The 27,619-nt window shown below is 44.0% G+C and overlaps 1 protein-coding gene across 1 annotated transcript in view; it reads right to left on the bottom strand.

The window, feature by feature from the left end:
- Window positions 1-27,619, bottom strand: part of SYNE1 (spectrin repeat containing nuclear envelope protein 1) — a 2,319,318-nt gene that overhangs the window by 1,217,519 nt on the left and 1,074,180 nt on the right. Inside the window, exons 60-62 of the mRNA XM_086926873.1 lie at window positions 14,651-14,794; window positions 13,845-14,000; window positions 13,346-13,510 (exon numbers count right to left, since the gene is read on the bottom strand). Of these exons, the coding sequence (XP_086782999.1) occupies window positions 13,346-13,510; window positions 13,845-14,000; window positions 14,651-14,794 (465 nt within the window). The remainder of the gene's footprint in view (window positions 1-13,345; window positions 13,511-13,844; window positions 14,001-14,650; window positions 14,795-27,619) is intronic.

Below are 27,619 nucleotides of genomic sequence, written 5' to 3'. Positions count from 1 at the left end.
ATCGTAGAGGGAAACAATATCATTAATAGTTTTAGAAAGTTAACAAATGGACACAGATGCAGCTTTGACAATCATAGTTTTAGGGATTGAGGTACAAGTATCTGTCCATTTTAGACCCCTCAACGTCAAAGCCATTATAAATGCTTGAGTGCTGTGTTGTCAATATTGTGCACAAGATGAACCTCCAAATCTTTAAATTGAATGTATGGGGGCCAAGAGGTTGAAATGCAAAATTGACGGCATACCCGGAGCAGCACTGGGTCAAATCTGCCACCCAGAGAAAAACAAGGAACAGATAGAAGTGATGGAGGCAGGTCATATATTGGTTTCAGTGGTCACATGAAGGCAAATGTGGAAATGAACCTGAATCAGCATTGTAAGTGAGCCTCTAGCGCAAGACTAGAACCATTTGTGGGACATAGTTAAGCCTTAATAGATGACAACTCGAGTGACCAGAGGGACTCGGATTCAGTACACACAGAGAGGAGGTTTGAAGTTTCCTGACCTATGAGCATCAACAATGCTGAGGCAAGCTCACTTAGTGATACGAAATGACTTGCAAGCTTTGGAAATCACAGCTTACATCAGCTACTCTAAGAGACTTAAGATCATTCATAATCACAAAACAATGAGGTAACCAAAAATTTACCCGAAGGACCTGGGTAGCTTATGATACAGAAAAACAATGGTCCCATTGGAAAAAGGAACAAGAGGCAAAGGAGAACTGAATATATCAAAAGATCTTCTACCAGTATATGGAAAAGAAGAAAAACAGTCTTTTAGATTCAGTCCACAGTTACGAGGTTAGGGCAGCAGACAAGATTTCAAAACCAGAAGATTAAGACACATACACATAATTGCATTTCTGAAAGTTTAGGTACATATAAGTCAGTCTCAAACAGCATTCTTATATCGAAAACTCTTATATCCACAAGTTTCTTTTTTCACTCTACTTCTTTTGGATTTTCTAGACAGCAATTCAAGTCAGTGCTTACTTTAATAAAATTACCTATTATTTTGTGTATTACAAGTTCAATGACAGCAATGCTCACATAGGACTGGTAGTGCAATTCAAACATTTCTAATGTGTCGGACAGCCCTGCTTTGTTCTGAGTAATTACTAACTAAGCATTTAAAGCAATAACCTCATGCCTCTGGCCCCTTAAATTGAATCATTAAAACTAAAGTCCAACAGGCAACGGAAAGCAAGGTAAAGAGATGTGCGTCAGTAGTAATTTTAAGACACCTGTCATGAGGGGGCTTTTCCCTACATTCAATAAGGGAAAAGGCTATCTCCCACCTCCTATATGCTACCCAATGAGTAATTTTATGTCTATGGGGAAAGGATGATATCTTAACTATTTAGTAACAGAGACTGTAGTTGCATGTGAGCCATGAGAAACTGGCATATAGTGCCCTGGGTATGGAATACTTATTTAGCAAGTTATGGAGCCTGTGATCTCATATCTCAATCAAAAAAAGGGGAGAGCAACCACCCTATATAGTTGAGATTTACAAAGTTGGAAAGATTAATATTGTTTCTATTGGGGTAAGAGAAGTTCTTAATAGGGTTTGTCTGTCTTACTTGTACTTCTTGACTAAAACCCAATAAAAATAAATGACATGAAATTGCTTGCTACTAGATTGGTTAAAGTGGTCTCAACCCTTATACACCCAGATCAATCCGGCTTTATGCCGTGCTGAAATACGGCATTAAACCAGAGAAGATTACACAGAATTCTTGGGGGTGCCTCGGAGATACTGAAACCGGCAGCATTGGTGTCCTTAGATGCCACTATGGCGATAGACCGGGTTGAATGGAACTATCTTTTCATGGTTCTGGCGAAGCTGGGTTTCGGAGAGGGATTTATTAGGTGGGTGCAGCTACTGTACACTACCCCCTCGCCAGAGTGATGGTCAATAACTGCAATGATTTCACACTGGAGCGGGGTACGAGACAGGGCTGCCCGCTGTCCCCGCTGCTATTCGCATTGGCGTTAGAGCCGCTCGGGGCTTGGGTTAGATGGGACAGATCGATACAGTGTTTGAGGTGGACGCCAGGCTGGGAGGAAAAAAATCTCTTTATATGCTGATGATATTCTGCTATACCTTACCAATCCTAGGGCGTCTTTGATTTGTTTCTTAGACGTACTGGCCATTTTTGGTAGATATTCAGGTTTCACTATTTTATTGGTCAAAGTCGGTGCTTTTTGTCATAGCCGACAAGCCCCCGGTGGTCCTGCAGTCGTGCCCCATCCAAATAGAAACGATTGGGTTTAAATACCTGGGTATCTACATAACACTGGACCCTAAACTTAGATACGTCAATAATTTGGTCACTCGCTTGAACAAGTTTCGGAAGGATGTAGAGAGCTGGAAGGCCTTGCCCCTTTCATTACGTGGAAGGGCAAAACTATTTAACACCATGCGCGCGGCGGCTTTTCCCGCTGCGCGCTGACTTTTTAAAAACCAGCGTTACATGACGAGCTCAGCTCGTCATGAGCGCACGAGAACCGTAAATCATGACGAGCTGAGCTCGTCATGAGCGTCGAAGGGGTTAAAATGATGGCCTTGCCTAGATTTCTATACGCACTACAGAACTCGATGGACCCGGTTCCGGTCTCCTATTTTAAACAGATTGAGATGCTCCAGAGACAACTTCTGTGGGACGGCAGGCCCAGAATTGCGTTCGCAAAATTAACTCTCCTGTGGTATGACGGGGGAATCGGACTCCCGGATATATGCAAGTATTATTGGGTGACACAACTGGCGGCAGTGAACCATGTGGTCTGCGGTCCCCCTGGAGACCCGGGATACGCCATGGATCATGGGCAGGCACCAGGTGGACATATCAGCAGAGCTCTATACTCCAAGCCAGGGCGATTTAAGTTGACAGGCCCAATGTCACACGCGGTACAGGTGTGGCACCCTGCTAATAGATGCTTGGGCTGGAAGGGTAAACTGACTCTATCTACTCCTCTGTTTAGTTCGGAGAAACTTGGTAGCCTATGGAACTCCAAGGGATTTGACAAGTAGGAACTTATAGGGATTGCCCAGATAAAAGACATGTAGGGAGGTGGGGAGGTACATACGTTTGATTTCCTCAGGCAACAATATAGTATGCATGATACTGACATGATACTGAACACTATAGTTATCTGCAGGTGAGACTTGCCCTCCTTGCCCATGTACCCAAGGGTGCTATGCTTCCAGAGGCCTCTCCTCTTGAGGATAGGATCCTCGGTGGGCACCTTCCTGAAAAGACTATCTCCTTAATATATAAGAAATTAGTGAATAATATGGAGGACCCGCTTGGTCGAATCAGAGTACAGTGGAATGAAGACGGGTTAGAGTTGGACGATGAGTATTGGGTTGTGGCTATTTCCTCCCCGAGGGTGGTGGAGATCCAGATGAGGCTGCGCTTAGTGCAATTAAAGATCTTGCATAGATCGTATATCACTGGTCCCCGGTTGATGCGTATGGGGCATGCGGAGAATGGAGATTGTAGGAGGGAATGTGGTGAACGCGGTACTTTCATGCATATTCTTTGGCATTGTGGGGAGATCCAGACATTCTGGAGAAAAATCCATGATGAAATGAAAGAGGTATTGGGGGAGACATGCAATTGGAGGCTTGTAGATGTCTGTTGAATGTGTGGGAACCCACAGATCTGAATGAGAGCCAGAAGCAATGGGCTACACTTGCATATATGGTGGCAAAAAGTAATATAGCTCAGCTGTGGGGTGTGAGTCAGCCGCCTCGGGTTTCTGGATGGGCCAAAGACTTGGACTGGTGTATGTTCAGGGAAAAATCTGTGAATGTGGCCAGGGATGCCCAGAGAAATGGGGGAGGGTCTGGGGGGCGTGGAATAGCCACAGGGGAGATATCTGTGAACCGCCGATGCCGCGATCAGTTTCTGAAGCGCGGGAATCTCTAGGTTCCCACAGTCTGTAAATGGTTGCTATTAAATCTGCAAATGTGACATTCGGACTAATGTGATGAGAAAATATGATCCACCTGATGCTTGTTTTAAATGATTGTGTAATGTTTTTTTTTTTCTTTTTGTGTCCTTTTTGCTAATAAAAAGACTTAAAAAAAAATAATAAAAATTAAATAAATAAATGAATGACATACAAAACTAAAGTTGGAGATGCGTTCACTTGCAACTCTGAAATGCAACTAGGCTGGTAAGGCACACAACTTTGTGCCTGCATAGTGTACTAACTATTTACAGTCTTTGTTTTTATATTGGCTTACTTCAGCCATAATATCAAACTAAGCACATTCTTTCAACAGACAGGCCAAAGGTATAACATCCTCAGACAAGGATATCCTTAAGCTTGGTACGATGTAGCCACTGGGAGAATACAGACAGGAAAGACCAGACTGTCATTCAGTCATCTCATTCTCTTTCCATCATAAAATTTACCAAATTATGTGTGCTTGGGTGCAGCACTAGAGGACACATGCAGCATAGTGTATTTATTGCAACACAACAGAATGTCTTTTTAAGCATTCTAGAGTCTCTACAGTAAGTAACCATGGGCGTAAGACTAGGCTACCCTCGCATAGCATAGCGGGCATTTTTTGCTTGCTCGCGGTCCTCAACGTCAAGTTGGCGACCGCGAGCGAGCAAAATCAACATTCCGGCGAGACTTTTTCCACGCTCCAATCAGCAACATCAAGTTGCCAATCGCGAGCGTGGAAAATAAACCTCCCAGCGAGATTCTCAACGTGGATAGGTCAGGTTTCTCATTGCTAGTGGTCGTGTATGCTCGTGACCGCTCGCGATGAGAAACTACCAGTCCACGTTAAGAAAGCTGCCGCTCGAGTACAAATTTACTCAGGCGGCAGAAAACGACCGCTTGCACTGTGCAAGATGCCGTTTGCTATGATTGCACACTGCGGACAAGTATCCGGCACTGTGCAATCAGTGCAAACAGCATTTTCCTACTAAACTATGCAGTTCGCGTAGCTACGCGTAGCGTGCGAAGTGCACTTCGCGTAGCTACGGGTAGAGCTACTACGCAAACTACGCCCTGGGTTAACAGTGAGGCCACCTCTGAGATTAGTGGGCAGGCCAACAGTAACAAAATGCCAGATTGCACATATACCAGTGGAAGAAATACATGTATCCCCATGAAATATAAAAACACATAGTGCTCCTCCTATTTAATGCCTATTGTGACTTCATAAAGGTAATTGATACTAGGAAGACCATGACGTACGTGTATTATTCTAAGAACAAGATAGACAAATTAGTCACCAATAAGTCTAGCACAGCATAAGTATTTTGGCATTCAATTTAAATTTTTTTAATGATGACCAGAAGTGGGAGGAGGAAGTGCACTGTGCCAACATCTGATAGATGCAAATGCTGTGTGTGCTAATGCAGGAGGGGGAAGTGCACAGAACAGGTGCCCTTGGAAGCATCTGATGAGTTAGGTTTGGGGGTGTGTGCATTACCGTACCTGCAGAGTAACAAGCAAAGCTTCAGACTTTAGCTCTGAGGAACTGGGTTCTAGTGACTGTATAAAAAATATGTCTATGGTAAAAAAGAAATTACAAATTCAAATAAATATTATTAAACAATGTTTAACTATGTATAATTACACAATGTTAACAAAAGATAACAAGCTGGAGGGGGAAGTGCCCTGTCTGCTGAGAAGCAAATGCTGTGTGTGCCAATGCAGGAGCAGGAAGTGCACAAAACAGGCGTCCTGGTAAGCATCTGATGAGTCAGGGTTGGTGGAAGAGCGAAGCTCTGCCTGCAACGCCAGCTATGACGAAAAAGTGATTAACAAAAGAGTGCTTTGAAACTGTAAATAAAACGTACAGAGTAATGTTACATTTAATAGGGGTAGTCTTTCTGGGAGATTACAACAATAAAAAAGAAGAGACTAAGGAGGGAGTACTAAAGAAAATAACCCAAGGGAAAAAAACATTTCCAAAAGACAGTCAAAGGAGCCAATGAAAAACATGGGCAGAACATGGGCAGAGCTTAATGCCCATATCCTGAATACAGCATGTCGTGAAGAGACAGAGCAAGCGCTGCCTAGGTGAGACCTAAAAAGGGGGTACAAAACATTAAGGGCCTCTTTAAAAGTAGGCCATTAATCCTGTTTGCAACCCAAAACTTCTCTTTTGAGCCTAAATGGTAATAAAATGAGGTGAAAATATTCTAAGAAATCAGGCATGAATTTGGGGAAAAGCGATGAAATCAATACATAACACAAAATATGCCACGTTAATACTCATTTCAGATGTCATAAATGTGTTGATTTGGGTGTTTTATAAAGTATGGCTGTGCAGTCTTACAGTGTAATACACTTGCAAAAACTGTCTTTGTTCAAGTCAGGCTCATTTGTAAAACCTTCAGCTCAACCCTGGGTACCTATGGCTACAAGCTGCAAGGCTTAAACTAAGGATCTAGTGTAAATCCTTTAACATTACCAAACAATTAAATAGGAAAGCCACACAACACAGAAGACACCTGACACCAGTTTAAAAAAATAGATTATATGTTTACGAATGTATAGAGTCCAAGATGACCAAAATCCACCAGAGGGTTCTGGAGACGCAGATTTTTACAGAGAAGTTCATTTTCAGCTCAACCAAAACAAGCATTGGTACCTGTAAAATTTGTAAATGTTTGAAAAGTGTGTAAGAGTTGAATCCGGTTACTCCGGCCTGGCTTCGGTGACCAAATCCAACAGGGAGATGGTCTGGGGGGCTAATGAAGAGTACTTGGACAGTTACCTGGCCACCAAAGCATTTTCTATTTTGGCTCCAAACTTTACAACACGACCGCCATAGATTTCAATAGAGTGATCCTGATGGTGCGAATACAGAAGAGGTAAGATGCTCAAGGATATTCTGGGTGCCGTGAGAAGGCCTAAGTCCACGGATCAGGTGGGGAAACTTTGGCCACAGAGGTCGGGTTCCTCAAAGTTCTCTTTAAAACAGTGAAAGTTCAACTGCGGCTGGACTACCGGTCTTCGTACACAGTGGTCCCAGTGATATCCTTTGGTGGAGGCTGGTGTCACTCTTCAGTGGCCAATGTGGCCCCAGATGACACTCCTCGGTCTGGCTAACTCAGGTACAAATTTTGGCCATCAAGGACCGGTCTCTTGGGGCACTGACTTGCCAATGTGGGCTACTGCAGCTTTGATTACCCTGTTGCTGGTTTCAGGGGGCCAGCAGACTAACACTTGGAGTCACTTCTTTAGTCTGGGGCACAACTTTTCCCTGAGCCAGGAGCCACAGTCCTCTCTACGCTAGCCCAAGGTGCAGTCCAGCAGACGGTGCAGCCTCTCTTTGTGTAGTCCAGGGGTCAATAGGGCAGTCCTTTTTTCATCCTTGTTCCAGTTCTGATGTGGTATAAGGTTCAGGTTGCCGGGGTGCCATAGTTATTCTCAGCCTAAAAGTGCCCAGGGGGATGATGAGGTCACTAGGGCTACCAGGTTCCCTCCCTCTTGGTGACGACTTTATGGCTATGTGTGACATCTGGAAATCCCAGAGTGCACTATTCTGCCCACTCTCGAGATGACAGGACCCTTCTTCAGATGCTAGAAGCTTGGTAGCCCACCCTAGGTCTGTGGCTACCTGTGATCTCTTCCTAAACGCAGAATTAATTTTCTTCGAGACAGCCTGTGACACTTTTACTTTGTGGCCTGGGCACTTCCTCCAGCATGCCAGCCTTTCTGCCATTGCTAGGGACATCCAGAACTCTTTTACGGCGGTTCCCCCATGTCCTATACGTTCCGGGCCTTGTTAGAAATGGCGGGAGGCAACATCTGGTTATGCACTTTTACAGGGCTATCTCAGCAGACGGGGGAGAGGGGTTATCCCTTCATGCGAGGGCAGCCTGGAATGGAGAATTGGAGGCGGAGATAGAGGACTCACAATGATCATGTGTATGTGGGCTAGTATGCACTGTCTCAATTAACGCAAGGTTTAAACTCACCCACTTTCACTATTCCCATCGAACATATATGACACCATGTGGGCTACACAGGATTGATCTCTCCAGGTCCCATCGTTGACCCAGATGCGGTCATACAACAGCACCTTTCCCGCATCTTGCATGGCATTGTCCCCAGGTGCGTGCTTTCTGGTAACGTGTGGTTGAGAGGGTGTGTTTACTGGAAGATGTTCATCAGTGTACGGGCCAAAAGATGGTGTAGGAGAGTAGGGTCTGCTTCCTATGGTCACCCTCACTTTTTACTGTGATTTTCAGTTTTTTCGACTTTAGTGTGGCTGTGGGCCTGCTAATCAGACCCACAGCCCAGCTGTTCTCTCTCTAAATTGATACCATGTACTTTAGGTACATACCTGATTGGGTATTGGGTCACCTTTGTTAGCCCCTGTATAGTGTACCCTAGGTACCCATGGCATAGGTGCATCCAAGGCCTACCAGGGGCTGCAGCATGTATTGTGCCACCCCTGGCTGGCCATCCAAACTGACACCACAGGCTGATCACTCAGCTTGGGTAAGGTGGTGTAATCACCCCTTACTAAGCTATAGTATACCTATATCTACCCATATATATAGACACATATGCACCTATAAGTCACTCCTATGATAGGCCTTGACAATTTTGGAGGCAGAGTGCTTGGTTTTATGTGAGAGGGTGCCCTAGCATGAACTGAGCCCCCCTGCAGCTTTCGGGACCATCTCCTTATAGCTGTTCTATGATATAGCCATACCATATACTCTTAAGTGCATTATAATCCTCGGGGTTAATGCTAACTTTGGTTTGGCTTTATCAAAACATGTCGTGTAAGGTGTCAAAAACTTTGGAATACTACCCCCCCCCCGGTTAAAGTTAAACAGAGCCCCAGCATCACAAAATGGATGCTGCTGCCACAGACACAAGTCTGACCTCCTGCTGCTGGACGAAACTCCGGCAGGGGAGGCCTGGACAATAGGTTTCCTGTCCAGGGAGGTGTCAGCACCTCCCCAGACAGGCAGATGTGTATTGGGATAGGGAGGGCTGCATCAGCAGATGCTTTTTGAGACACTGCCTGGGGCACACAAGGTGCTCCATACATAGCCCGGTTCAAATCAGTTGCTGGGGCACTCCAGCCCCACTCTCTTGACTCTCGAAGTGTCCTAGTCTAAAGGGGTTTTGTCGTAGTCCGTCCGGAAGTGCCCTTAAACATTAACTTTGTAACTCTTACGTTCTCCATTATAAGTCAATGGTAACTCGTGACTGTGTTTAGACACTGCACGCGTCTTCCGTGGGCCTCCTACTTCCTAACCTTTGGTTGCTTAGTGTAGCCCCAGCGATTACCTAGGCCTACTCACTGTTTCTGTCATGGTTCTTACACCACTTACTTGGTATATGGTTTGTGAGGCCCCTAGGGCAAAACTGTATTTGTGCAACTTATCGTATGCTAATTGAGTAACTTGTGATGTACTTTTACCTCTGACCTCATAAAGAGTGCAGAGTGGTTGTGTTAGAAATAAATACATTTATTTTTGATATATACCTTGTGTGGTGTCCTTTCATTTGGTATTCAAGGGATTATAATTGGTAAAACAGCTTGCTTCACATGCTCTCTGAAGTCTTAGCCTATTACTGCTGGTCCATGCTACCACTAGGATAGCTTATCTATAAGGTTGACTTTACAACCACCATCAATAAGGGACGTTAGACTGGTGCAAGGTGCCCACTAGAATAGTGGACATCATATGCGAGGCTAACTTCTCACAGATGGCTTTTAAAATTCTACACCTGCTTCTGGTTTTGACCAAGCGCTGTGTGGCGATTACTTGAATGGGTATGGTTGGCCCACATCTGGAGTGCTGGGAACATGATGTAGCAGAATGGACCGTAGTGGAAGAAGTGAGATTGAAAAAATGCAGGTCTGTTGACAAACTAGGCTAGGACCTTTGCACTTGGGGCAAACTGCTGTCTACCTTCTTGGATCCCTCTGGCATGGACTGGGCCCCTGGTGATGGGACTGGTAGTTCCTCCTTGATATCCACTTATTTATTCATTTTAGAGTTTTGTATAGTGCGTACATCGTCCAAATGTATCAGAGCGCTTTACACTGTGAGCACAGCAAACAATAACACGAGGTCCCTGGATATTAGATACTTCTGAATGACCTACATACTCTCATGAATTTGTTGCTTTTTCACCAAGTTACTTGTGGGCTTCTGGGACTAGCTTTTACACCACATGACAGACATTATCTCCTTACAAATTACCGTGCTACTCTGGATTCATACCCTTGTGTTGCAAGGTTTTCAATGTGTAACATACAACAATGTCCCAGAAAGGGTATTATTTAAAGGTCAAATTCATGTAGCACAATTAAATGCTGATAGTTCAATCAAAATGGGAGAAAACCAGGGAGACATTCTTTTTTTTAAAATAAATTGTATTTTAGTAAATAAACATGTTTGACATATTAAGCATCATATGTACAAGCACATGGGAAGATAGCACTGAGCTACATTGAATGGGATATAACCTATAAGATACTGTGCACAAGTGCTTGTGAAGGATAGTGACGGCACAAGTGACACGTGAGGAGGTATGTACAGTGATAGTGACGGGCGCAACAAGAAACAGTTGGGGTTTAAAATTCTTTACATATTTAGGATACCCTGGCAGTAATTGATATAGAGTACAGAAACTAATCAAGTAGGGTATCCTTGAAGGGGGCGCCAGAAGTTCCGCTGTGGAAGTCAACGGTGTTTCGGCTTGTAGAAGTATTAGGCCATCATCAGGACCAGGTTACAGTTATTTATATTGCAGTGGCAAATTCCAGAATAGTGATAGGGCAAGGTCCCAAAGGATGGGGCTTGCTGATGAACAATATAGGACATCAAGTAAGGTCCAATATAGGGGGGAAAGGCATTGCTGCAATTGGGAAACCAAGAAGCTGCTGATAGTATTACTTGAAAAAGTCAGCTAAGCGATTCGATCGGCCAGTAAAAGTCGGGCTCAATCTGATACTGCAAGGTTTTTAATGGCATATGTTTATATCTGTGTGTTCTGATTTTATTGCCTTGTTGTTTTTGATAACCAATAAAGAATGATTTTTAAAAAAAAGATGTACAGCTCCGTGTCTTATGGCTCGCTAGGCCTTCCTTAGGGGAAGACTTACATATATTGTTATGGGAAGTGGGGGCTTTGCCATTAGTTTGAATGGCAAAAGTTGGATTAGCAGTGTTACCACTGCACCTCCAGTCAGCAGTGGCAGGCTAGGAGGCATTCTGTACCTTGTCATGCACAGGGTGTCACAATTAGTGCTGCAGCGCTGGGTAGACACTCTAACATGCCCTGGGTACCACATAATAGGGACTTAGAAGTATGCCACTTCTTGCCAACTGGGGGTAGACAATTCAATATACGCTTTATAATAGGTTAGAACTCTAGCACTGAGGTCTGCTTAGCAGGCCTCAGTGCACTCTCAAAATTGATAACCCTGAAGAATCAGTCCAAAGCTGTGGGGGTGAACATGCAAGAGGCGTTTCCTTACAATAAACTGTAATGGTCATATACAATGTGGTAATGCCCCCCGATATGAGTAATAGCATGTGCAGGATTACCATGGCTTTTTACTTCCAAGGGGACTCTAATTGAGAAGCTTTAGGGTCACATTGCTATTCAGTCTGCACTGTGGACTGCTTCTACAGGCCCTAACTGCTAGAGAGGTCGACATCGAAGCTAGGGAACTGGGTTCGAGTCTTGGCAGGGAATCACTTAATCTCCCCATGCCTAACAAAATGAATGTGTCCGTCTGTAACGCAACTGGTGCTCATGTAAAGCACTCTGATTCCTGCGGGTCGAGTTTGCGCTATATAAAACTCACCCAAAAAAAGTATAATCAGCACCAGTGACAAACCTATTAAGAAAGTGTCTACTTTAAAGGGAATATTCATAAGTAGAAAACATTTTCTTCCCATTTAAACATGCTGAATATTTGCATTCTCAATTAAATATAAAATCCACCCCCTAACCCTAACTGCAAATACATTTCTTTCACCTAACTCCTAAATGTAACCCCTCTGTGAGACTCCCATCCCTAATTCTACCAAAAACCCTAACACTAAACAACGGCTATGAACAACTTTGTAATATAACCCTTGCATAAGGACTATCCCTTGTCCTATTTCAATCTCTTACATTATCTATAACCTACTACTGAACCTTGGTCCTAATCCTTAATCACACCATAACCTTCACATTGTCCTTCTTCTTAATGAAACGTCCTACTCAGTGTATGAACCCTTACCCTAAGTTTAGCTTAAAGACTTTCCTTATCCTAATCCTATCCACAATTCATTCTTTCGATTACCTTAACCATTTGCTTTTTCTCTTCAAATCTTTCAAACAATTTCTTTTTTTTTCGCTCTTTCTTGGCTGACTTTTTAAATTGTTCTACATTTTTGTTTCTCAATTTTTTCTTCTCTCACTTTTGACCTTAAAAGAGATGTAGCACTGAATACCCCAGTATATCATGAGTTGATATTCAGCCATTTCACCTTTTAACCGACAAGCAATCTTCTTTCAGTCTAACAACTATGTAAGTATATTGTGGAGGGCACGTGGGGGTGCATTTGAAGGAACATGTGTGTACTGCATCTTTGTTGCAAGGCAAACTGTTCTCTATTGTATTAAACCTACATTGCCATTTGATTATAGAATCTTCCTAAACACATTTCATTGTTGGTCATGCTTCCTAGGAGCTCTTAAGTCACATCCAGTAGCTATTCAAACCCGATGCCTCCCGTCAGACCAATTGGGCTGATGAGCTGAGATGTCTGTTTCTTGACGCACTCTTTTCTAGCCATTTGAGACTACTTCTTGTGAATCAAGTTCACTTTTATTGCCTAATACCAGGACTTCTAGAAGTACCAAAGAAACCAACTAAACATATTGCTGATCAGAGTGCAACTCACAGGTATAAGGGAGACTGTATGATTTGCTTTATCGACACTTACATGAAACACCTCATGGACGAAAAATTATCATATCACACATGTGGCATCAGAAAAAGGACTGTATAGGTCAGTACATTTATTGTGACTCAGCCCTGCATAGCATTAGTGCACAATTTTCTCTGCTCAGGGAAGTCAAAGGATGACAAGCTGTGATCTAAGGACAAATGTTCTGGATGGTAGGAATTGTCAGTCTTGTGCTCAATCCTTAACAATCTGTCTACCAATCTACACATGCAGCTTTATTCAGTTTATGCATAATAAAAGGTCAGAAGTCAAGTGATTTCCTATTTTGAACTCTAAAATCACTAAAGAATGAGAATGAAGCATGTATGATCACTGTTTATTACAAATAATGGTGTTAGTAGGTAAGCAGACACATACCTCCAGCTTTGACATTCTGCTGTCCAAGACACTTTTGTCCACTGTGGGATGGCAGTAAGATTTCAGCATGTGCATTGCATCGCTCATCCAGTCCTGGAGTTCTTTCAGACCTTGGGAGAACTGCTGGTGTTCGGCCACAATCCTTTCCAACTTTGAAGCCTTTACCTATAATCCATGCCAGTATGATTGATGATTGTAATATTAATAAAAATGCATTTTAAAAGACACATGCAACAAACATCTTCCTGTCTTTTGAAGGTGAAAGTATTTTCTGATGTGATACTAATATCATCTAACTGTTTTAGAAAAAAATCATTTAAAATTTAGGTAAGCAATTACCTTGAGTACAATCACTCAACATGCAACATACTCTGGAAAGCACCAGCAGAAGCATATAACTAAATAACTTACTGAAGACATCGTGGCATCATGGGCTGACAAACAAAAGGTGACAGTTTAGTTGCACAGGAATGACACCCAGCATCCAGTGGTGCATTACCTTGGTTAGGTTGCTTAGCGCTAGGTACTGAGAATACAGCTGCGATACTCTGTGCATAAAGCTTTTGCTGGCAGCTTGCCCTTCCCACAGCTGCTGAGCTTTCTCCTTTAGCCTGCTGAGCTGAGGCTCTTGGCAGCTTATTTCTTCAAGGACAGACTGCAAAGCACAAGCATATTAGAGGGGAGAGGAGGAAGCAGTACAAAAAAACGCAACCCATTTAACATAAAGAACAATATTATTGGAACAGTTCAAGCAGCCTTCAAGCAACACTACCAGGACAAAACATTAGCAACAAACTCTGCACATTACAAAAATAAAGGAATGTCACATACAAAGGCTAAAACATTTAATTAGTTAGCCAGACACATTTGCTGTTACAGTCATGGCTAAGTCAAAAATGGCACAGAAAGATACAGTTGTTAGGAGGCATTAGAACACTGGAATGTTGGCAGCTTCACTTAAGACAGCAGAGTGGCAGAAAGCCAATAACAGCTGGCATCTGTTTTCTTCTCTAGTATTACAATATTTGTTTTTCTGTTCCTCCTTGTTTAGTTTAGAAAATTCATTTTAGTAGGTGAAATATTCTAATAGCTTTACAGTTCTTCTGCCTCAGCCTATATAGGTTATTAAAGACCCTTTCCATCTTTCTAAACCCTTGCCTGCAGCTTGGTCCTGTAACTCAGGTAGAGGATCTTTAAAGGCTGTAATAGCCCTTGGCAGCGAAGTATAATACTATAATAATTCCTTCCCCTAGGAGAGGGAGAAAGAGAAGCTGATGCTTGTCATTTAGCATGTTGCAATGTCACCTGTAACTTCTGCTGCTCTCTCCTCTTCGAAGGCAGGTCAAAAAGGCGGGCACTGCTCTCCTGCACCATCTTCTCAGTGGCGCTGAGCCACTCCTGGATTGGTTCAGCACCTGCCTCAAAGTCTTTCATCTGGACCTTCAGGTTCTGTAAGGGCAAATAATATGATAATCAGACCTTCAACAATGATTTGATACCAGTTTTTAAATTCCTGAACAGAAACATATCTGACCACCTGCTTCAATTTCGGGACTTCATAGACACTCCATTAGCTTTATTGTCCCATCTATACCTGCACACATCGCGCTGTGCTGGACAAAAAGCACAATGGCAGACCTCTTACATAGTAAATCCAGCCTTTTCACAAGCCCAAAAAATAACAACTATACTTGCATTAAAAAAAATTTAAACAAATAAAAAAAAAATATATATATATATATATATATGTATATATATATATATATGTATATATATATATATATATATATATATATATATATATATATATATATATATTAGATAAAGTTGCAAATAAGTAGAACTAATAGAATGCAGAAACATGCTTGCTTCAACAAATCTTTGCTCAAAAAAAGAAAAAAAGTCGAGTGATCTACAAGGCCCATTCAGGGTGCAATTAGATATATAGACATAAAATGTTGAATAGCAGATGCAAAGCTTTGTAACGGAAAAATGTTGAACATTTAATGAATTAGGATTGCATGAACAAGATTAATTTGCTAAACGTGAAGGACAATGAATGAAATGAAACACTCTAAAATGGGCGCCACATTTGTAGCAACATATATAAGACAGCCGTCTTTTCTTTCCTTTTACGAGTGGAATGAATTGAATTTGCTTTTCCTCTTTCTATGTTTATGTATAATTTATTTTAAATATCACAAGAGTTTTGGTGTCCATTGACATTGAGGAAGGCGTGCAGCCGAAACGCGTCTGTCCGTGACGTCGTGTGGTGTATAAACATTCAAAAATTATTTCTCCAGTGTGTGCCTCGATTTGTGACTATGTGAACACCTCTGGCATAATGCATTTCGGCATAGTAGCCTATCTCAGATGCTGCTGTTGACACCAGGATAATGCCCACACCACCTTTGAGACTCTTATGGGTCTCCCATTGGTGGGAGTTCAGCTGTCCCCACTTCGATTGTTGGAGTGTCTGCTGCAGTCTTGAGTCTAGGACTACAGCTCCCAGCATGCCACATGGCCAGGTGAGTACTGGCTGTGGGGCCAATGTTTCCTTAATTGGGCGCTGTTATTCCAGGCAAAGGGGTGCTTAGTTGTTAATGGTGAACCTGGGTCGGGGGTGTCCTGAATTTCCTTGAGTCCCCTACATACGACCCCAATTGCGAGAGTCAGCCGGGTCATGGAATGCTAAAGCAGTGACTGGATTCCCTCCTGAAGTCATGGACTGCTCCTGGCAGTGGCCACTTGCTTGGCCCGATCTCGAGGCGGTCTGAGGCTGCCCAATCCCTTGAGAAAATTGCCACAGTTGCCAGAAAAAGCCCCGGTCACTTCAGGACGGGTCCTCTAAACGCGCTCCTGGCAGGCGCATGAAACATCACACAAAGATCACTCGGTAAAAACAACCAGAGGGCACAGCGGGGAGCAGGAAATCCATTTATTGAACACCTCTGACATAATTCATTTTGGCATAGTTGCCTTCCTCAGATGCTGCTGTTGACACCAGGATAACACCCACACCACCTTTGTACCTATGTATACATAGATATTCAATGAAAAAACAATAGGTTTCAGGGACGTTATAGTTGGTTGGAGATTTCACTTGTACAAAAGCATAGAAATTATGCCATTATAGTTAGGAGACCTAACTATAACTCGCGCCCCAGCAATGCACTGCTGATGTCACATATTACATCACTCATGACATGCTCAGTGACATTACTGATGACATCACTGATGACAACTCAAATTACATCACTAATGACCTCATTCAGTGAATGTGTGTTTCTGTAAAGTATAAAAATATGTTTTTTATATATATATATGCCAAGGTGTATTGGAGTATGAGTGGGTGTATGAGTGTCTGAATGGATGATTTAGTAGGTGTGTGACTGACTGTACAAGTGAGTGATTAAATGTGTCTTACTGAATGCATGGGTTAGAGACTAAACTGTGTGAATGTCTTTATCAGTCTGTTAGTTGGTGTGTAAGCAGCTGCATGGCTTGGTGAGTAGCTACACGAGTGTCTATATGGGTTATTTATTGGTAGTCTGAGTATCTGTATGGGTGCCTGAGTGTCTTTGTGGGGGGGTGTGTGATTCTGTGCATAGATATGTGAGTGGTTGTTTCACTGGGTGTATAGGCTCGACAGTGCATATGGAAACAGCTGTATGGGTGGGTTGGTGAGTGAATGGATGTATCACTGGTCATGTGTGAGTAACTACATATGTTGTAAAGCAGTATACGTGAGTGTTGGAGTATATAAATGACTATATGTGAGAGTGAGTGATTGCAAGGGTATCTGTATGGATGAGTGTGTGTTTCTATCAGTGATTGTTTAAGAGAGTAAGTATGTGTTATTATGTGTATAAATAAGTGTGGTGGTGTGTGTATGACTGTGTAAGCAAGGAAATGGGTGTGTGATAGTTTCTTTGCATGACTGACCAGGTGTATGAGTAACTCTTTGGGTGAGTGGCAGTGTGTGAGTGTCTATATGGGTGTATAAGTGGATATATCAGTGGGGGTATAGATTAATGATTGTGTGTATGAGTGACTGTATGGGCCAGTGGGTGGATGTGTGTGTAGACGTGTGAATCACTGAACAGGTATGTCCTAACTGCTATTGGTCTGTCTATGGTTTCGATATTGGTGGTCTGTATTTTAGAGTGGGTGTATGAAAGGTTTTATTAGGGTATGAGGAGGTGCATCAGATGATCATGTGGATGATGTCATAAGTGATGTCATGAGTGATGTCATTTGAGATGTCATCAGTGATGTCTTCAGTGATGTCACTGAGCATGTCATGAGTGATGTAATATGTGACGTCATCAGCAGTGCATTGCGGGGGCGCCAGTTATAGTTAGGTCTACTAACTATAACAGCCAAATTTCTATGGATTTGTATGAGTGAAATCTCCAACTAACTATAACGTCCCTGAAACCTACGATTTTTCAATGAATTTCTAAGGTTTTTTAAATGCTAATTTCTAACTACAACGTCCCTGAAACCCATGGTTTTTTCAGTGAATTCAAAAGGTTTTTTAAATGAAAATTTCTAACTATAACGTCCCTGAAACCTATGTTTTTTTCAGTGAATTTCCAAGGTTTTTTAAATGCTAATTTCTAACTATGCCTACAAAGGTAGGACATGTGAAAAAAGAGGAAGAAAAGCGCAGAAATGAGCAAGACAAATGCAGAAAGAGGCAACAGAAGTCCAGAAAGATGAAGAAAAGTGCAGGAAGAAGAAGAGAGGTGTAGAAAGAACCAACAGAGGAGCAGAAAGTCCTCCTGTACCCCCAACTTTTTGCTGATGGGTACTGGTGGTAACTGACTCTTGACTAACCAGGCCTAGAGCCAGTGTTATGCTAAAATACACTTAGAATACAGTTAAAACACCTACATACACTAGGGAACACTATGCGTTGGGGTATCCCTGTGATTAGCATGACCTTCTCTGTATTTGCCATGAGTTAATGCCTGGGTCATTGCATGAGTACATAAGTAGTGACTGGATGATTAGAGTGCTACAAGGAGAGTGCATGGTGATTTTATAGGTGCTTGGGTTTTGGTGCAGTGATTGGATAAGCATATAGGATTGGCTGGGTGTTTGAGGACTGCATAGGTAGTACCAGGGGGATTGCTGGACTGCATAGGTAGTCCTCAAGGTATTGCAGCAGTGCATGTGTTAGTGACTGGGTCATTGCACGAGTACATGGGTACTGAGTGGATAATTAGAGTACTGCAAGGAGAGTGTGTGTTGAACTTACAAGTACTTGGTATTGGAGGAGTGTTTGGATTAGTACATGGTAGAGGTTGGGTGACTGCAGGACTCCACGATGAGTGATAGGTTGATTGCTGGACTGCATGGGTCTACCAGGGGAATTGAAGGCACCAATGAGAAGTATGTAGGTGGTTAGAGGACTGCATAGGTAGTACACAGGGATTGTAGCAGTGCATGTTTTAGTGCCTGGATCATTGCATGACTACATGGGTAGTGACTGGAAGATTAGAGTGCTGCGAGGAGAGTGCATGGTGAAATTAAAAATACTTGGGTTTTGGCGTAGTGATTGGATAAGGACATAGAACTGGCTGGGTGATTGGAGGACTGCATAGGTAGTACCAAGGAGATTACTGGACTGCATAGGTATTACTCAATAGATTGCAGCAGTGCATGTGTTAGTGACTGGATCATTGCATGAGTACATGGGTAGTGACTGGATGATTAGAGTGCTGCAAGGACAGTGCATGATGATTTTATAGCTGCTTGGGTTATGGCAGAGTGATTGGATAAGTACATAGTGCTGGCTGGGTGATTGGAGGAGTGCATGGGTAGTGACAGAGGGATTTCTGGAGTGCGTGGGTACTACCTGGGTAATTGGAGGAGTGAATCAGTAGTGTGTAGGCGGTTTGAGGTCTGCATGGGAAGTGCTTAGGGGATTGTAGCAGTGCATTTGTTAGTACCTGGGCCATTACATGGGTACTGACAGGAAGATTAGAGTACTGCAAGGAGAGTGCATGGTGAATTTATAAGTACTTGGGTTTTGGCGGATTGTTTGGATAAGTACACACATGTCACATCAGTCCCTCCCCCTCTCTTCACCACTCTGCAAACGCACCCCCGGGCAAGTTTTAAGTAGGGGGATTAATTCCCCTTGAATCGTGAGGTTCCCTGGCGGTCTACTAGTCCACCAGGTACCCCCAGTAAGCACCACAGAGCTGCGTTGCAGAGAGTTGGTCCAAGGCCACGCCCCTTTTTACACCTTTCTGCAACGCAGCTCTGTGGCGCTTCCTGGAGGCACCAGGTGGGCTAGTTGGACCCAAGGGACCCTCAGGATTCAAAGGGACCTAATTCCCCAACATACAACGCACCAGAGGGCCCGTTTGCACGGTGGTGAAGGAAGGGGGTGGGCCTGATGTAACAAGTGTGCAATCGCGCCTCAGGCAAGTTTTAAGTTGAGGGATGAAGTTCCCTTGAATCCTAAGGGTCCCTGGGGCCCAACTAGCCCACCAGGTACCTACAGTTAGAACCACAGAGCTACGTTGCAGAGAGGTGGTCCGAGGTCACGCCCCTTTTTCACCTCTCTGCAACTCAACTCTGTTGTACTTACTGAAGGTACCTGGTGGGCTAGTATCCCCAGGGACCTTCAGGATACAAGGGGACTTAATCCTCCAACTTAAAATGCACGATGGAGCGCGTTTAGACACTTGTCACATCAGACCCCGTCCCTGCATTCACCACTGTGCAAACGCGTCACATGGCTCGTTTTAAGTTGGGGGATTAAGTCCTCTTGAATCCTGAAGGTCATTGGGGTGCAACTAGCCCACCAGGTACCTCCAGTAAGCACCACAGAGCTGCGTTGCAGAGAGGTGTAAAAAGGGCCCCCCCTCCCAATGTGATTGAAGCCCCCGGGAGGTGGTGGTCCCCAGGGTTCGGGGGTCCGTTTTTGCAATTTAGTGCCCCGGGGAGGTGGCGGACCCTGGGGTGTGTAGGGGGCTTGAGCCCCCCACACAGGTTTTATTTTTTTTTAAAGCCCGTTTGTGGTAGTCCCCGGGGCAGTGGGGGGCCGGGTTCCCCCTGCGAATAATTAATAAAACCCCGGGGTGGCGGTTCCCGGGGCTGCGGGAGGGCTGAGTGCCCTCCCGCATATGATGTTAATCAAACCCCAGGGGGTGGTGGTCCCCGGGGCTGCAGGGGCCCCAGCTGGCCTCGCATATATTTGCTGCAAATGCCCCAGGGACCTGGCCTACCCGGGGGCCTCAATTAAATGAAGCACAGGAGCCCGTGCTTCATTTTCTTTAAAATTTCGGGGGGATTTGCGACCCCAGAGCGAATTTCGCCAACATATTAAAAAAAAGCATGTTTTGGCACTGGGGGTCCTTGTGGGACCCCTGAGCAGGCCTAGGGGTTAGGGTGTTTCTACCCTGCCTCCTTTTCTTTTTTTTCACCTTTGTTTTTGTCTTTTCTTGTGATTCGGTTCTACCGAGTCACAAGATGGCTGCCAACACTGCCTGGTTTGGAGTGTTGACAACCAATAAGAATAAAGCTTGTGGTCGGCAGGGGTCGCGACTCCAACGCGGCCATAGATATTGAAACGTTTATTTTTGAATTTCTCAGCAACTACTGAACGGATTTACACCATTTACAAAAAGGTCGCTTTCTGAACCAAGCACTACATTTTTGCCAAATTTGGGGTAATTCCGTTCAGTAGTTTCAGCTGTAGCCTTGCCTAAAGTTTCCTATGGGAAATTGATTTTTTTACTATTATTTTTTTAATTTCTCAGCAACTACTGAACGAATTTACACCATTTAAAAAAAAGGTTGCTTTCTGAACCAAGCACTACCTTTTTGCCAAATTTGGGATAATTCCGTTCAGCAGTTTGAGCTGTAGCCTGTCTCAAATTTCCTATGGAAATTAACATCGGGAAAACGTGTTTTGGGACCCCCCTTTTCTTCTCAGCCCCCGCTCAACGAATCACTCCCAAACTTTCAGGATAGGAGCTGACCAGGATAGACTTTTTTTGGAAGAATTTCACGAAGATTCGTCAAACGACGCCAGTTATTAGCAAACCAAAAAATGCTTTTCCTATGAAAACTAGGTTCTAACTACACAGGTTTCAGTGACGTTATAGTTAGCTGGACATTGGACTCATACAAAACCAGAGAAATTTGGCTGTTATAGTTAGTAGAGCTAACTATAACTCGCGTCCCCGCAATGCAATGCTGATGAGGTCACATATTACATCACTCATGACATGGTCAGTGACATCACTGATGACATCTAAAATTACATCACTGACCCCAGCGTGAATTCGGCTGATTGTTTTAAAACAAATGCTTTTTTTGGCCCTGGAGGTCCTTATGGGACCCCCTGACCAGGCCCAGGGGGTCAGGGTGTTTGTACCCTGCCCCCTTTTCTTGTTCTTTAACCTGTTTTTCACTGTTTTCTTGTGACTCTGTTCTACCAAATCACAAGATGGATGACAACACTTCCTGTTTGGAGTGTTGCAGCAAATTAGAGTGAAGCTCGTGCCAGGGAGGGTTTGCGAACCCTCCTCGGTGCTCAGATATCGATATTTTTTTCTTTTTTTAATTTCTCAGGAACTACTAAACAGATTTGCACCATTTAAAAAAAGGTCTACCTTTTTGGCAAATTTGGTGTGATTCCGTTCAGCAGTTCGGGCTGCAGCCTGTTCCAATTTTTCCTAAGGAAATTAACATAGGAAAAACATGTTTTGGGAACTCCCTTTTTTCTCGCCGCCGCTTGACGAATCACCCCGAAACTTCCAAGACAGGAGCTGACCGGAATGCCCCCATAGTTTTGAAAATTTTGCGATGATTCGTCGCACAGCACCAAAGGTATTTGCAAAAGAAAAACGCTATTTGAATATAAACGAGGTCCTAACTATAACTGCCTACTGACGAGAATTTTGATTATTAGTTGGGTAGATGTTAGTCTGCCACCAGTAATAAGAATAAGGTCACTATTTTTGTTAGGCCCAGTAAAGGTTTCAATAACTTTGACTTGAGCGCCACCCCTGATGGTTATGACACAGAGGAGACAGGCTTAACTCAAAAAAAATATGTCAAGCATTTAAAAGTCCAAAACCCTAAAAAGTTGAAAACAGAACACAATAAAAAAGGCACTTCAATTAATAAAAATAGAGAATAAGTACTGACAGGGGTGCGTCTAAGCATGGGCGAATTTTGCGAATCTGGCGTTCGCGAATTTGCGTATTTGCGAACTCGCAATCCGCAAAATCCGCGAATTTGCGGATTTTTTTGTTTTTATAGTGTTCGCAAGGGTTTCTGCCAGTTCGCGAGGATTTTGTACCAGTTCGCAATTGCGAACTTACTTGTCGGCACGCAACGGTCGCGACTATGTTGTTTCTACGTCTGGTTCATCATCACAGGTTCACAGCACCCTCTGTTTCAACAGTGCCACCCTCTGTTTCACCCATGCCACCCTCTGGTACATCAATGCCACCCTCTGGTTCATCATCATCACTGTAGATTATGGGGGGGAAAAGCAAGCACACCTGCCCTGCTTCAACTGACATGAATTAATTTGGGGTTGATTTATTAATGTGTCACTGTTTTAAAATTCCAGTCTGGCACCTGCTTCCTTATCTGTAATTTGCTTTCTGTTGCAGTGCAATTTTTTTTCCAGGACCTTTGTGGCCTACTTGTAGCTATTCTATGATCCAGCTGTGAGGGTCAGAGCAGGGTCATACAATTGTTGCAACTAGCAACTGAACTCTGGAGGGGCCCCAGTCAGGAAGCACTACAGGGATTGGTTACTAATGATGAATTTGAACTTTTGCACCTGCTGAGTGCTTTCAGTTTAGCAAAACTTGTTTTTCTGCAGAACAGCAAATGTAATGCCCCAAACAAACTTACTTGTGAAATTTGATTTCTAATCCAAAAGTGATCCATAGAAAGTCAAAAGGCCTCAAATCCAAAAAAGGGCAGGCAAATGTCAACCTGAGGAGTTATTCTGATAAAAATCATCATTTTCAGAAGGTCTATGCTGCTTGCTAGTGGATTTCTTGTGCAGAATTGCAAATTTTGTAATTTCGCAAGTGCGAGATTGTTGCTGCCCGCCGCACCTACATGTTCGCAATTGCGAACTTACGCCGCACGCCGCAAAATTGTATCACCAAGAAAAAAAAATCCGCTGCGTGCGAATTTGCGGATTTTCTGTAAATTCGCGAGCGTTCGCGGATCGCAAATTTACCGAAAATCCGCAAAATCCGCGAGCAGAACGGATTTTCCGCCCATGCTTAGGTGTGTCCTGGCACCAACGCTCTTCAACTTATTTATGTCTGACCTTTCGTCAGAACTGGACATCTGCAATTCTCATGCGTCAAAGCTGGGAGGGCTTTTACTTTCTAACCTCTTGTACGCAGGCGATCTTGTACTGGTTAGCCAGACTCCCATCGGTCTCCTACACTTATTGGACACAACTAGTCGATATTCAATATCTAATATTGGATTAGCCATTAATCACAACAAAACAAATGTTATGAGGATACATCCAAAGAAGGAAACCAATAAACATTGCTGGTATATGGCAGATTCACCAATCGAAGTAGTTGACCAATATAAGTATCTAGGAGTGATGATGGATAATAAGGGGACTTTCAATTTACAAAAAGAAGCAATCAAAAGAAGAGGCAACACGATCGCAGTAGCCATAAAATCGTTCAAACAGAAAACTGCCGTCCCTAACCTTATCCCACTGCTAGAAGTCTGGCAAGCGAAACTCATCCCGGCAATCACTTATGGGAGTGAGTGTCTGAGGGGAAGAGATGCACTTACTTTGGATAGAACTGTCTCAAGAGCTGCCAGGATAATATTTAATTTACCAAAGTATGTCTCGCCAGCCCAAATAAGGCTAGAATTAGACATGCAAAGTCAAGAAATAGCCCGTAAAGGAGCCTATGCTAAGAGCTGGTATAGGATAAAAAAAATCTGAAGCAGGCACACTGAACTCACATTTATGGAATGAAATACACCTAAAGAGGGAGTGTGCAGCAAGGACCTATTTGACAGCATCAATAGATCATCTGGGACTCAAGGAACTTTGGGATGGTTCAGGGTCCTACCATTGTTTTAAACAAATTGTAAACAAGACAGTGAAAAAGCTATCACTAGTAGAAGACAAGGCAATACTTACAGAAAGAGCCCACAGATGGGTGGTCCACTGCTATGACAAATCCTCTCCACAACCATACTTAGGCACGGGTTTTAATAGAAAGAAGAAAGAAAAATACCTTCACTTTCGATTGGGTATTTTACCATCTTTACCGCATCTTCCCCCGTGGAAACGACTCCAGGGTCAGTCAATATGCCGCCTATGTGAGGATGCCAATGAAAGTGTATTACACCCATTATGTATATGCAGAAATTTACAGGCCGAACGGCGACAGTTACTAAAACCGCTCTTTGTAAGTAAGCGGATAAGAGCCTGCAGACAAGCTGTGAAGGAATGTTTCGGAGGTGGAGATGTACAGCTAGCGTGACGCTTTGTTCAATTCATGGAAGTGGCAGGGGCAAAAGCTCTTTCATCAAGCGACCAGATCGCTTAATCTTTGCATCTCATGGCCCCTTAAAGCGTTAAATTAAAGTGAAATTGACATTTTCTGGTCACTCAACACCCAGACGATTTATGCTTAAGTAGAAAAGCGAACAGCAATTTTCCTTCGCTGCTGTTAATAACCTACCGATGACGGAACAGTACCTCTCTCTTTGAGAATTGTGCCTTGCTTTTCTTAACTTATGGTCTGTGCAAACAATTATTGACAACTGCTCTACGCATGTAAATATAACTCATGATGCAAATGCTACTTACCAGTATGCATCTGTTCTTGGCATGTAGGGCTGCTGACATTCATATCTGTGCATAGTCCGCCACCTAGTGTTGGGTCCGGATGATTGCACATTGTTGTCCTGGAAGAGTCTTCGAAGTATCACGAGATAGGTGGCTCCTCCCCTGGACTACAGTGCGCATGGGCATCGCCTCCATCCCCAGATTGTTTTTAGCCATTGGCAGAGATGGAGTGAAGAAAGTGAGTGATGACCATGCTATGAGCATATGTGTGTATATGAATAAATACTGCAGCTGCTACAGGCGCCGGGGAGGAGGGTGGGCGATATGAATGTCAGCAGCCCTACATGCCAAGAACAGATGCATACTGGTAAGTAGCATTTGCAGTTCGAGGCATGTGGGCTGCTGAATTCATATCTGTGCATAGAATACATAGCAGTCCCTCCATTAACGGCGGCCGCCCGTGCCAGCTGCAGCAGTCTGAAAAAGCGTTTTTAGAACAGCCTGACCAACAGCTGCCTGCTGTTTGGAATGCACGTCTACACAGTAGTGCTTAGTGAAAGTATGTGTGGTAGACCATGTGGCTGCTCTACAGATGTCTTCTAAGGGAATGTTACCTAGGAAAGCCATAGAGGCCCCCAACTTCCTAGTGGAGTGGGCCCTCGGTGGGATAGTGAGAGTGCGCTTAGCTTTAGCGTAACAGATCTGAATGCACTTTACTATCCATCTAGCAATCCCCGCTTTGGAGATTGCATTTCCCTTGTGTTGTGTGGCAAAAGCAACAAAAAGTTGTTTGGTTTTGCGGAAATCTTTTGTCCTGTCCACATAGTACATCAAGGCCCTTTTCACATCAAGAGTGTGGAGCATACGCTCCGCCAGCGTCTCTGGGTTTTGGAAAAACACCGGCAATTCAATTGTTTGGTTTATGTGGAACTGTGAGACCACTTTGGGTAAGAATTTAGGGTTAGTGCGGAGCACCACCCTGTTAGCATGTACCTGGAAGAAAGGTTCTTGGATGGTGAGCGCCTGCAGCTCGCTAACCCTCCGTAGCGATGTAATTGCTACTAAGAACGCAACCTTCCAAGTTAAAAACTGGAGCTCACAAGAGTGCAGTGGCTCAAAGGGAGGACCCATCAGCCTTGTAAGAACCACATTGAGGTTCCATTCTGGAGCTGGTGGAGTCCTTGGTGGAATGACCCTTTTGAGTCCTTCCAGAAAAGCCTTGATAGCAGGGACCTTAAAGAGTGACAGGTGCTGCCTATTCTGGAGGTATGCTGCCATAGCAGACAGGTGAATGCGGATGGAAGAGTACGCTAGATTACATCGATACAGGTGAAAGAGGTAGCATATGATGTTTTGAATGGAAGCATCTAGCGGGTCAATGCTGTGGTCCACACAGTAGATGACAAACCTCTTCCATTTAGCCGCATAACAAGCTCTAGTAGTGGGCTTCCTTGCCTCCCGAATGATGTCCATGCAATCGGGAGGAAGATTGAGGTAGCCAAACTCTAGGACTTCAGGAGCCAGATTGCCAGGTTGAGCTGTTGCGGATCTGGGTGCTGAATGTCGCCATGGCTCTGCGTCAGAAGGCTGGGAGTGAGATGAAGCCTTTGATGCGGTACCACGGACAGTTCTAGAAACGTGGTGTACCATGGTTGGCGAGCCCACGTTGGAGCAACTAGGATGAGAGTCATCGAGTGCTGCCTGAGCTTGCGTGCCACCAGCGGTATCAGAGGTGCTGGGGGAAAAGCGTACGCAAATCTGCCTGACCAGTTCATCAACATCGCATTGCCCTGTGATTGGGGGTGTGGGAATCTGGCGGCGAAGCTTTGGCATTTTGCGTTCTCCTTTGTGGCGAACAGGTCTATCTCTGGATGACCCCACTTTTGGAAGTACGGTTGGAGTACTGATGGATGTATCTCCGACTCGTGCATCTGATGGCTGTGCCTGCTGAGCAGATCTGCCATTTGATTGTCCTTGCCCGGGAGATGCTCTGCCATGAGGAAGATGTTCCTCTGAATGGCCCACTTCCACATGCTCTGAGCCAGATGAGACAGCTGTGGAGAGTGTGTACCTCCCTGCTTCTGGATGTAGTACATGGCCGTCATGTTGTCCGTCCGGATCAACACGACCTTGTTGCACAGATGTACTTTGAACGCCTTTAAGGCCATGAAGATTGCCATCAGTTCCAACACATTGATGTGCATCTTCCTTTGCTGAAGTGTCCATAGTCCCTGCACAGTGTAGTGGAGTACATACGCTCCCCAGCCCTGGAGAGAGGCGTCCGTCGTCAGGATGATCTGTGGGACAGGCTCTTGGAATGGTCGGCCCTTGCAAAGGTTTTGTGGATTCCACCAATGCAGAGAGTTGTACGCCCGACCGCTCACCAACACTAGGTCTGTCAGTTGCCCATGAGCCTGAGTCCACTGACGTGCTAGGCACTCCTG

Source organism: Lissotriton vulgaris, chromosome 6, assembly GCF_964263255.1.
Source record: "Lissotriton vulgaris chromosome 6, aLisVul1.2, whole genome shotgun sequence".
NCBI lineage: Eukaryota > Metazoa > Chordata > Amphibia > Caudata > Salamandridae > Lissotriton > Lissotriton vulgaris.
This window is presented reverse-complemented; position numbering and strand designations above follow the sequence as displayed.